Genomic DNA, 13,129 nt, shown 5'->3' on the forward strand with positions numbered 1-13,129 from the left:
TAATAAACTAGTTTATTGTTATGTTGTTGGGGTGTCATCATTTTTATTATATCAACTTTATTATTTTATTAGTTACTAACATTGACATCCAGAATCCATTGCGCCACAGATTACTGAGAATCACGTGGTAGTCCTCAGTGTTGCCATGTCCGCTTATTATAAGCGACTTTGGGCTTGTTTTTCTGTTAAATTGCTTGTAAATAATTATTGGTAGCTGCGGTTTGCGTTTTTTTGGGCTTGTTTCTAAAGTGTAGTTGCTTATTTGGGCTTGTTTCCAAATGTCGTTTAAACCAGTGGTTCTTAAACATTTTCATGTCAAGGACCCCCAAATTAATGTGTAATTATCCAATAACCCATCATCTGAAAATATTTTGTGCCAGGGACCCTCATACAAGATTTGCGTTGCTAAAATATTCCAAAAATATTCCAAATATCCCCCCCTTTTCCCCAAAATGTTGTATTTGAAAATAGCCAATGTATATGTTTAAAGTGTTCATGGTGAGGCCCATAGTTAGCCTGGCTCCAGCCCCCGATTCGCTAGCCTCGTTGGAGTGAAACGAAATGAAAATTCAGGCTGAGTGTCAGGCTAGCCCCATAGTCTCTTCTTTTGGTCTTGTTTTCCTAGACCTGGTTGCTTGTTTCTCTCACAGAATCTGGCAACACTGGTGGCACTGTCATTGAGGCGGAAATGAAAGTGAACTAGCGACACCAGCGGATCACAGCTGACAAAAGGTACGAGATAAAAATAAACAATAAGTCCTCTCCTCTCGCTGTCAATAGACATAATGTGTCCGGAGATAAATGACATATTGTCTACACGCCTTTTGCCATTAGTTTCCCACAGCCGCTTTATCACCACGTCTGGTTGAAAGGAGAGAAAAAACGACTGTAGCTGATGGCTAACAGTTAGCTTTATCTGGGTAGCATAAAATGCCCCCTGATGATCATCTTCCGTGTTTATGTTTTTCTACGCAGCCAAGGGTATTTAAATATGGAGATGGCTGTTAAGACCCCCGGCAGTAAAACGATCTAAATCTGCGATTAAGTCCTATGGAGTGGAGCCAGCGTCACCCCATAAACTAGCGGATTATTATGTGCTGTGTGGCATGTTATTAAAGGGGGTTGTTTGTCGGGATGATGCCGTTGTCCCCCTTCTGTTGTTGTGGTGGCAGCAGCTTTCATCTGCAGGCACGAACCATCAGAGATGCGAGGGGGTCGGGACATCTAGTGTCAGTGTGTGTGTGTGTGTGTGTGTGTGTGTGTGTGTGTGTGTGTGTGTGTGTGTGAGAGAGTGAGTGAGTGTGACCCACACAGACTTCCCCCCTCACACACACACACACACACACACACACACACACACACACACACACACACAGTGTGCGTGCAGGAGATAAACATTCATTCATTCATTGTGCTCGTGTCAGGACCACTGCATCATCATGCATGACCTCGGCTGTGTCGTTGATTGTATTTTGTATAGTTATTGACTGAGATACCGTCACCAGCAGTCACCTTGTAGGCTGTAGCAGGTAATACACCGGGTACACACACTACACACAGCAGCTGCGATGTTTACATGTGTGTGTGATGGGTCTGGGAGGAGGAGGAGAGGACCCCCCGCCACGACTTTTCTATGGCTTGTTTAGGACGTTTCTTCTTTATTGTCCGACTGGTGAGCTGTTGTAGCTCCACAGGAAAAGGACAATACAGCTTTCCATTGTCCTTGAATATTGAATGCAATCTGCAACGCATTGAATATTCTCTCTAGTGTCCGATTTGCTCAAGGTGATGTGCCAGGGTTTGACTTGAAGGTTATGGTACTCTTGCACCAAAAGGGGAAGCATCATAACATTCATAACATAACATTCATACTATGATTAATTTATGTTAGAAGGTTTGTTCAGATGTTGTTCAATATTTGACAATATTTTGTGGTTCTTTTTTTCTTTCTTTCTCTTTGTCTGTCTGTGGATATGTGTCCACATTCACTTTCGTGTGTGTGTGTGTGTGTGTGTGTGTGTGTGTGTGTGTGTGTGTGTGTGTGTGTGTGTGTGTGTGTCCACATTCACTTTTGTGTGTGTGTGTGTGTGTGTGTGTCCACATTCACTTTTGTGTGTGTGTGTGTGTGTCCACATTCACTTTTGTGTGTGTGTGTGTGTGTGTGTGTGTGTGTGTGTGTGTGTGTGTGTGTGTGTGTCCACATTCACTTTTGTGTGTGTGTGTGTGTGTGTGTGTGTGTGTGTGTGTGTTCACTTTTGTGTGTGTGTGTGTGTGTGTGTGTGTGTGTGTGTGTGTGTGTGTGTGTGTGTGTGTGTCCACATTCACTTTTGTGTGTGTGTGTGTGTGTGTGTGTCCACATTCACTTTTGTGTGTGTGTGTTGTGTCTAGAGCTGGGATGTCATGGCAGCTGCCAGTGTGACCAGACCTGGCAGTGCCCAGACCACTGAGAAGTCTCAATTGACCTTGAAAGGTAATTATCACATTATTCAACTTTTAATCATTTACGCCAGCGATTCTCACCCTGTGGGCCGTGAGGATATTGCAAGTGTGTCCCCAAATAATAACACTAAGATTTTAATGATATGATATTATTATCATAAAAATCTTAGTATTAGTATTAATATTGTGTCTTCTTTGTGTGATTAAGTCACCCCCAAAAACCGAAGTGTTGTTTTTGTCATGAGCAGTGTTGGGGCAAGTTACTTAAAAGTATTGTGCAGCTGTGTTTCTGTGGCACAGTGTGAGACAAGACATTTAATTTAGTAGTGGTATACACAATATACTCAACTATTGATATAGGAAGCTAGCCCCATTTAGAACCTCTCACTCCGCTATACAGCTCCGAGATGAGGTCCTATGCCGAGGTCTCCCAGAATCGGTTGAACGGCCGCAAAGGGTCCGCTGTTTACCCTTTTCGCCACATCGTATCCAAAAACTAATGGTAGATTCCAAAGCGTACAGATGATTAAGGTTTGGCAGGGCACAAAATATTTTGGGTCGGGGACGAAACTACCCGTTTAAATCGCTTATTTAGTCAGCCTGTGGCCATGTTTCCCATTCAACCCGGAAACCCCCCCTACGTCCGGTGCCAGTACTGCTCCCGGTTTGGCTACAATGGGAAACATGGCCACAGGCTGCCTAAATAAGCGATTTAAACGGGTTGTTTCGTCCCCGACCTAAATTATTTAGTGCCCTACCAAACCTTAAACATCTGTACGGTTTGGAATCTACCATTAGTTTTTGGATACGATGTGGCGAAAAGGGTAAACAGCCGTTCAACCGATTCTGGGAGACCTCGGCATAGGACCTCATCTCGGAGCTGTATAGAGGAGTGAGAGGTTCTTAATGGGGCTAATAGGAAGCATTTCTTCAACAACATGCCTTGAAATCAGTCTGTTTAGTTCTGCCTGGCTTATAGCCTGGAGCAGACGGCGATAGAAAGCTCATGCTTGGACTTGTGTGTATGTGTGCGTGTGTATGTGTGTATGTGTGTGTGCATGCGTGCGTGCATTGCGTACATGCATGTGTGTGTGTTTTTCCCGACATGGTGAAATCAAGACCCGCCCAACTCTGCCTCTGATTTGCTTACCCTGATATTTTAACTACTGTATACCATGTTACTCCCAGCACTGGTCATGAGCACATTCACAACACGCATATATTATGTTGATAAGCTATGCAATTCTTACTCTGAATGAGGTAATTTTTCACCACAAATAAAGGCATCATAAAGGCGATTGGTCACGCCACCGGTGTGTCAAGACCGTGAGTGTAATAAAATATAAAAACCCCAACTGCCAGATGTAAATTTGGTTTGATGATATAATATATCATATGTGTCATGACATATCGGTATCGCCCAATAATTACTTACAATGGATCCACATGTGAATTGTGTGGTTCCAACGTGGATCTCGGACTAATGTGGCCAGCCTGTGACAAGTCGTCTATGACGTATCTATGACATACAGTATGACTCCAAAGTTGAGCAAGATTTCAGCTTCATCCAAGCCCCATTGACTGAATTTAAGTTAAATATTTTAGCTGTTAAATGTTAAAAAAAATAATGTTGAGAGGTACTAACTAACCACTTAAACCATAGCATCCCTATTCTGGGCATGTCATAATTGGCAAACGTTCGCTGGTGTAGAGGGAAAAAGTATATTATAGACCTCCAAGTCATGCCAAGTATAGACCTCTGGTGAACTTGGGTCAGCGTATAGGGTTTAAGTGGCTAAGTCACACTGTACCAGTAGGTGTACACATTACAAGAAATGTGGTGCTGATCCTTCTACTGGTTTGAAAGATTAGCTCCGGATACACTCTTATAGACGGGTTGCCTGCTGCAAAGCCACATAATAAAAATGTGTTATAGACCACCATGGATACTGGAGTTTAATTGTTGATGTTAACGTGGGAAAGCCAGTTGGGGAGGGCAATCTCTGGTGCTGCATAAGCGATGCTGACAGGTTAGTCGGGCGCCTGTCAAGCGGGGAGCGGATTAGCGGAACTTGGAAGGATAGTGTGTTCCTCCATACACTTTATGCTCTCCCGGTGAAACTCCTCACTGTCCTGGTGAAAAGAAGCGGCTGTTGACTTGTGGAGACATGTGTTTGTCTACACCCTCCCCAAGACTACAAATAGAGGTTAGCTGTGACAGGTACTATACACATGGGAGGAATTGGTGTAACGACAAAATGAAAACAAAACAAAAAAACTTACCACACAGATATAAAAATGATTCCTGTATGTCCCGATATGATGACGCATTAATTATGTTCCAACCACGTTGATGCATTGGTGGAAAAACTGCTCGTGTTGATCTATCTACACAGCAGACAGTGTCTGCAGTGTGGAATTATTCAAAAGTCTCTGAAAGTAACACATTTGCGATTTGCAATAACTGGTCAGCTTCAGTCATGAGAGAAGGGAGCAAGACGCAATCATTTAATACCAAACTTGAAAAGCCACCTGAAGATCCGACATCCCGAAATATAGCGCTCACTATATTGCTGATTACTATCCAGGGCAGAGAGGGAGAGGAGAGACGAGACAGAGAGATGGCTAGCTGCTGTTTGTTTAACGTTACCAGCTTAAATGAAACAATTTATAACCGATAGGATTTTTTACTGTAGCCTAGGTCTGTATGTGGGTGTCACAAGTGGGCAACCAACAACCAAAATGTATAGAAATGTTATCAATAGTTAACAATTACAATACTTTACTCAATACTCCAAAAAGGTGATTTTTTAAGGCTGCTTTAAAGGCTATTTTTCAAGGCTGTAAAATGAACTAAAGTCATTACTGCAAGTCCAATCACAATTCATCTTCAAAGTAAATAAAAAATACAATAAAACCTTGAATCTGTGAATGCTCATGTAAACAATTATTGAATAGTTTTTGAATATCGGACAAAATTTAAATATTGTGCATCCCTAACCTTAATACTGACAATTTCCTTATCCAGATTTGGAAAACTATTTTAGATGAATCTCTTAATGCCCAACTGACTGAAATCCAGAAATGGGTCAAATATTTTTGGCAAGAATACTTAGCATTTGTGCTAGCCAGTATGGACTACAAGGTGTGTGCTAATTCAGGTACATTGTTAGTGACAGAAAATAATACTTCTGTGTGGAGTCTAAACTCTGTATCTACATATTGTCGCTGTTCGGCAGAAACCTTTTGTGGGGGAAATGTGTTCCAAATGTACTTATTATTTAGTCAGATGACTAAAAGATGAAATAGAGATACAAGGATTATGCCCGATAGCGACGATCGCCAAGTGCTCATTGTTACACGTTGCTCATATTAGCAAGTGTGAGTGACCACAGTGGAAAACTACTTCCACAACTGTCTACTATTTTCCTGAGGTTCAGTAAACTTTGCGGCACATTCATCTTATCATGTGCCATTCAGTTGTCTGCCTTCTCATGTCCCGTTCATTGTGTGGAAAACTATTTCCAGTAATACACTGTGTTGGCCGTCTTCCACCTCTCTCTGTCACTTCCTTCTGCTTACCAGAGAGCGGCAGATGAATCATGTTTTGTTCCATTTACCAGATGTTTATGAGTTCAAAGACAGCATTCATCTCTTCTCAAACTAGTCTAACTGATTACCTTGCTGATGATGGGATAGAAGATGATGCTTTTCTTTTCAAAGTATTTATTCATTCCTCTGGTCATTTTCATTTGAAAAACGTTGAGTGGGATTTGGAGGCTTTGTGTACTATTTTTTCCAAATATAACAAGGACAAAACAAACAAATCAGCACACCTACTGTATATGACTGACACATTTCACAACAGGATTTAACTGAATATAACACTCCATTGTTTGTTTCTCTATTCTTTACCCTTAATTTGTAACTACAAAATGCTGGGAGCTTGTAAAAAAATATATAAGTAAAGGAATATTGCTGTAAACTCGTGATGTGACGAAGTTGAAGTTGTGAGGATAACAAAAAATTGTAACCCATTCTATAGCTGCTCAATCTTTTGCATAAGAGTTTTTCATGATTTTAGTAACTAAACTTTGTCATTACCATGTAATTATATTCTTAAATCTAGCCTATTAAGCACAAAAACCAAAGTACCACCACCACAAATGTTTTCCTTATTACCTCAACTAGAGGGCGATGTTTACGTGTGTGTGTGTGCTGGTTCCACCACCACTGTACAAAGATGCTGCCAGAGCAAAGTGATGTCAAAACTGCACTCAAGGGATATCCTCGGTCCAGCTTAAAAGCTTCACTCTGAACTAGTGAATGGAATGCTACCACCTTGTAATGAACCCTTTAAAGGAGACCTGTACACAGTGAATGACAGTCACGCATACCTATGTAAATCTCTGATTCTTCACCCTCATATTTATCTGTCTCTCTCCTCTCTTCTAAGTCGGAGATCAGATCAAAGATACATTTCCCGAGCTTTGATTGGACAGCATATTCTGCTCTGTTTAATTGTATTCTTTGTATTGTTTTGTTTTTACTGATGTAATTTTTTTCTTTAATCTCTGCCAGGAGATTCTTGCATGTGTGTGTGTTACAGGACCAATCAGTGTCATATCAATTCAGAATATTTTTCAAATTGTTGATGACAATTATCTAATTGACAGAGCAATCATCCTTCCAGGCTATGGACCGGAACTAGCCAAATGGGATCTTATCTGTCCAGCTTATTGAATCTTCTACACTACTAAGTAGCCAATTAAAACGCTCCTGTCCCTATGGCTTATGGGATGTACCGGTTGTAGCCAATCGAAGTCATGCAATTACCTGGCAAAAGCCAAGGCTCGAGACTGAAATGCCAACTTGTGAAAGTTGTGTTGTAGTTAATAATCTACATTAAAAAAAATATATATATATTTTTTGCCAATCTCTTAGTTCCACCAGCATTCTTGTGCAGTAGTTTTGTTTTTGTTTATTATGTCCGTTTAGAGACAAGCCTGCTATTAACTGCCCACTGCCTTGTGTTGCCTGCACAGAGAATGTCATGCATCGAAAACACTGTGCTATGCTAATATTGACCAATTTTATGTCTCCGTCCGTCCATCCGTCTGTGTACAGCTAATCTCTCACCGCTGGCCCGATTGGCGTGAAACTGTAAACGCACACTCCCTGGAGGCCAGAGCAGAAACTCTGCCCCACATTTTTTAAATCGTCCTGTTACAGTGCCACCAGGAGGCCGATTTCTATATTACTCCTACAGATTTCATCCAAACATCACGCAAATCGGTACACATTATCTCTATAGCCATGTGATCAAGCCGGATCCGTCTGGTTTTTCGTATCCCATCCTGATTGGCTTCCAAAGTTTGCAGGAGTGGCCGTTTTCAACAAAATGCCTCAAATCATGAACGCAGCGTCCGAATGCTGCGAAACATTGCTGACCCACAATAAGCTACCTGCTAGACCTGGAGACCTGTGCTCCGAGGAGCACATTTTTCTAGTTTCTTCTTTTTCCAACACCACTATTAAATTCCTGTATGTCATTCATTCTTTCTTTGTTTCTGTTTGTCTTTTCCACAGTGGTCTCAGCCAAGCCTCAGTCCCCCAAGCTGCCCAGCCGTCACTCTCGTCTCAGCTCCTTTGTTGAGGTGACCGCCGATGGCCTGACCAGTGAAACAAAAAAAACAGGCAAGCGCAGCGGGCACCAGGAGCTCCAGTGGAATGAGGACCTTACTCTGTGAGTGTGACCTTCTTGAATGCTGCCTACCCTCATACATGTACAAGTTCACACATGCTTGCACAGACACCTTTCATTTTATTTTGTGAAATCAGATATTGTACTCGAGCACAAAACAAAAGTGAAAGTACTGGATTTTTGTGCTGATATTCAGTACTTGTTGCATTGTTTACACATGCTGAAATGCTCCATGATTTTGTGAATGTAACTGTAACTTTAATGTGTGTGTGTGTGTGTGTGTGTGTGTGTGTGTGTGTGTGTGTGTGTGTGTGTACCATGCATTGTATAGTAACGTTACACCTCAGAGTCGTCTGGATTTGAAGCTGTGGAGTTGTCACACGCTGAGGAAGGAGCTACTGGGCAGTGCCACCATAGACCTTCTGGACACACTGCGCACGCATGATGGCAAGAGTAAGGACACACACTCACAAGCAAACACACTCACACATATAAAAGCATACAAGAAAAGAAGAAAATAAAAAGTTAAACTCCATGTGCAGTGCACCAACACAAACGGCACACTCTCGAGACACTTAATTGTTAAGGTAACACACACACACACACACACACACACACACACACACACACACACACACACACACACACACACACACACACACACACACACACACACACACACACACACACACACACGATGTTAAACAACAAACACTCCTGTTAAACAAGAGCATGTGAGGAGATTACAAACCCCCACATGATCAGATGCATAATATGAGTTCAAAGCCAGCCATACACACAAACCGAATATACCTGCATTATTCCTCTGTAAATGTAAAGCTCAACAAGTATAGACTTGAAGAAATATTTCTGTTTGATAGAACATCTCCACGCCTTAATGCATGGGAGTGATGAGGCATCCATTGGTGAAAACACGCTTATTAACAAAGTGCGATGAATTTTTTTCTATTATGTTTTCTAAAATGTTTTAACAGTCTGCTTTGTTCAGCTGATCCTCCTCTGTAACTGTGCAGTCAAAATCTCTCAACCAAACAGAGCCTAGAGTTCATATAAAATAAATACATGAATACATTCAGAATACCTGGTGGCTCATTCATGTGAAAGTAATCAAAGAGGATACAGTGTTGAGGGCTTGTATGTAAATGCAGCCAGCTTCCACATCAACCAAACTGACCGCAACTCATCCATCCTCATTTCCTAAATCCCTCTTCCTCACTTTTTTCTGATTATTAATTTCCCTAACCCCCCCCCACCTCTTTTCTGTGGCTTCTATTTCTTTCTCTACTTTCTTCCCTTTTTTTCTCTCTCTCTCTTCCACCCTCTTTCTCCTGTGCTCTGTGTCACTCACCCGCTTTCTCTCCTTCTCTTTCACACTACGATCGTCATTCTCTCTCCCTCTGGTCCTACCACTCGCCTTCTTTCTCTTTCCCTATGCCAATCATCCCATGCCCTGCTCTCTCTCTCTCTCTCTCTCTCGCTCTCTCGCTCTCTCTCTCTCTCTCTCTCTCTCTCTCTCTCTCTCTCTCTCTCTCTCTCTCTCTCTCTCTCTCTCTCTCTCTCTCTCTCTCTCTACCCTCTCTCTCTCTCTCTCTCTACCCTCTCTCTCTCTCTCTCTCTCTCTCTCTCTCTCTCTCTCTCTCTCTCTCTCTCTCTCTCTCTCTCTCTCTCTCTCTCTCTCTCTCTCTCTCTCTCCAGTGGAGAATGTACAGCTGAGTCTGGTGCTGCAGACAGAGAACAAAGGCTCGGTTGTAGCAGGAGGCGAGCTCAACGTCTGTCTGGACGGCCTGGTTGTTGATCTGGGCTCACTGCCCAATGGCAGCACGGCAACAGACAGTGAGTCCCGCCCTTACCACACACACACACACACACACACACACACACACACACACACACACACACACACACACACACACACACACACAGGGGAGCAAGAGACACAGAAGATAGCACACACGGTGCTACTACTACTACAGAAGTGAAGGTTATTCACACACAAGTAATACATGAATCTATACACATTCACTTGTATAGAAATACAGTAAGAGAGGCGCCGTAATATGCTTGTGTCACACATACATAAAGTACAGTGAACACACACACACACACACACACACACACACACACACACACACACACACACACACACACACACACACACACACACACACACACACACACGTGGAAAACTCCAAGTGGAAACTAGACAGCTTATTAACACAAAAGGCACCATATAAGTATTGACCCATTCCTCCTTTTCTCACTCTTTCCCTTCCCCTTTAATAACTGCAGCAGACACTCACATCACTATGCACAGTGAGATGGTTTGTGAGGACTCCTGTTTGTGCCTCCTTCACAAGTCTCCACCCACGTAAAGTGGTTTCTCATTTGGAAAAAGCCAATGTGGTTTTACCTATTGGAAAGATGGAACCCTCTCTATGATGACAAGTTGCGTTGCTTTCACCAGCATTTGAGGGGCCATCTCTCAATGTGTGTTCAGTTTTCCCTCAGTGGCTCTTTAAACTGATCCAATTTGGTCTCATGGTCACATTAAAGATGCAGATTTGTGGGTCCTGCTGTGCATGGACAGTGTTACAGGGGGTACAGTGGTTAAATTATTGATAGTTAGGAACCAAATGGGCCGTTACGGGTTTGCAACTCTGAGAGTGTACAAATGGAACGGAATAGACCATAATAAACTGGTCCATTTGGTTCCATTTATACACTCTTGGAGTTAAAACACTGACGATTTTACTATGTATATTGGGGTCCCAGAGATACAAACATTGTGTCCGTGGCATAATGCCTATCAAACTGGGGGTCCTTGAATTAAAAAGGTTTGAGAATCACTGCTGTATAGCTTTAATTTGCCAGACATGACACTATAACGTTAAAAAACTAACCATAGACTCCTCGAACCGTTTGTTTTTCTTCAGATCAGTATAACAAATATGCTTAACTCAATACAAACTAAATCCAATTCTACTTAAAATTCATTAACACCAGCACAGGCAGTATTTACCTCACGCGTAACACGACACACCACAGTCATTTCTTTCATACCCACCTAATTAGCATGTTGCCCATAGAAGAAGCTGTTCAGAAACCCTGCACAGTCTACCGACCTGAGGTCTACAATATCTTCCGTTTTCCAAGCGGTACACTAACATTTTACTTTCCTCTATGGCTTGGCAGTAAACACGGCGTCCTTTTAAACGAATACCAACTCATTGACCTGCCTTTATAGGCTCAGCCACAGCCTCCAAGCAGGCCCATGTATCTGTGTATGAAGCAACACACAAGGCTTTTCACAGAGCGCCGCACAGAGCCCACAGTGTGTTCTGCTGAATGGACACAGGGCCAGCAGTCAAGGGCAAAGCCCGCCAAAGCATATGCTGTATAAATGTCTCTTTGTGAGTGTTTATATGTGAATAGGGGATAAGAGGCGGAGCTTGTGTGTGTGTGTGTGTGTGTGTGTGTGTGTATATGTGTGTGTGCGTGTGTGTGTGCACATACACTGGCTTGGTACATGTGCTTTAGCAGAGTTTTTGAAGGCCCCCTGATGGTGTTCGTATGTGCATGTGTGTGCTTGTCGGCGTTGTGCACAGGCCAAAGGTCAACATCGTACAATGAATAGGGTTCTGCTTTCCTGTTCACTTCACACTATGGCCTGTTGTTTGGGGGGCAGGGGGAGGTTCTCTTAAAACGTCACGTGTGCATCTCTCTCAACCCATTCTGACAGGCTGCACAGTACACACACACACACACACACACACACAATCGGAGACCACGGGAGCACTTTTGTGTAATTTGTTTCTGAGAATTGCGTAATTTGAGGCTCATTGCTTGCAGCCCAGCAGTACAATCAGCTCCTGTGATCCCAAACCAGGGGGGTGGGGGAGGGGAGAGGAGGGTAAACCAGGGGGGTGGGGGGAGGGGAGAGGAGGGTGTTCCTTTCCCTTTGCAAGGATGCTGGCGGGTGGGAGTCGGGGGGGGGGGGGAGGTGGGTGTGTGGATGTGAAGCAGTGTGCTGTTAAGGGTGGAGGGATGTGTGGAGGTGAATGAATGTATGTTTCTAGGTTGTGTGTGTGTGTGTGTGTGTGTGTGTGTGTGAGGTGAGGTAGTGAACAGAGGTCTTGAATGTGTCCCCTTGAGAGCAGGGTTTCAGATACGGGCTCATGGATGTGTGTGCATGTGCACACACTTTGTTCTTGTGTTTTATGTTCTAGACGAGGGTCTGTGTTTGTTGTGTGTGTGTGTGTGTATGTGTGAGAGTGCATGCTCTCTGGGAGGGGTTTACAAAATATATCGTCGTTGTCGGGCAGAAACCTGTATCTCCATATTTCAACTTTATATGTTTTTCCGTAAATTAATGCCCTACTCCGTCATACTGCAGTGTCACACAAAAGTTGCAAAAATTGCCGATCTACAAGCTCACAAGGTGTTGCCATATGCAACACATTGTGAGCTTCTACATGTATCTTTTTTTATTTTTGCTATTTTGAAAATTGTTTTAAGTGAAAGTGGTTTAGTGTGTCTGTGGGCTTTATAAATACTGAACCAATGAAAAGTATTAACAAGAGCTTGTAACTGAATAATAACTACCGGTACTTTGAATCCATTGGAACACAGGTTCTTATTTTCTCCCCCATTTCCAGAAAATTAACCGCTTTGAACATATGAGGTTCCCACCCGACAGCGACGATATAAAGGTTGGAGTGTGTTGCCTGCTGCATGGGGGTGTAAGGGAACTAAAGCTCTCAGTGTTCCCTTCCTCAACGCACCTCTGTTAGTTTGTAGGTTTTACTCATTTCCCCTGGCAGCATTTCTGACACACACACACACACACACACACACACACACACACACACACACACACACACACACACACACACACACACACACTCACAGGGAAAACCTCGTAAACAAGCCATTGCATTGTGCGGCAGAGAAAAACAGATGTCAGTG

At 42.9% G+C, this 13,129-nt stretch overlaps 1 protein-coding gene across 2 annotated transcripts in view; it reads left to right on the plus strand.

The window, feature by feature from the left end:
- The first annotated feature begins 683 nt into the window (after positions 1-683).
- Positions 684-13,129, plus strand: part of wwp2 (WW domain containing E3 ubiquitin protein ligase 2) — an 85,030-nt gene continuing 72,584 nt past the window's right edge. For both annotated transcript variants that reach the window (XM_080438480.1, XM_080438481.1), the window contains exons 1-5: positions 684-732; positions 2,389-2,470; positions 8,029-8,185; positions 8,475-8,596; positions 9,860-9,997. In XM_080438480.1, coding sequence (XP_080294606.1) covers positions 2,401-2,470; positions 8,029-8,185; positions 8,475-8,596; positions 9,860-9,997 — 487 coding nt within the window. In that variant the 5' untranslated portion in view covers positions 684-732; positions 2,389-2,400. The remainder of the gene's footprint in view (positions 733-2,388; positions 2,471-8,028; positions 8,186-8,474; positions 8,597-9,859; positions 9,998-13,129) is intronic.

Source organism: Gymnoscopelus braueri, assembly GCF_963280865.1.
Source record: "Gymnoscopelus braueri genome assembly, chromosome: 9".
In the NCBI taxonomy this organism is placed as follows: Eukaryota; Metazoa; Chordata; class Actinopteri; order Myctophiformes; family Myctophidae; genus Gymnoscopelus; species Gymnoscopelus braueri.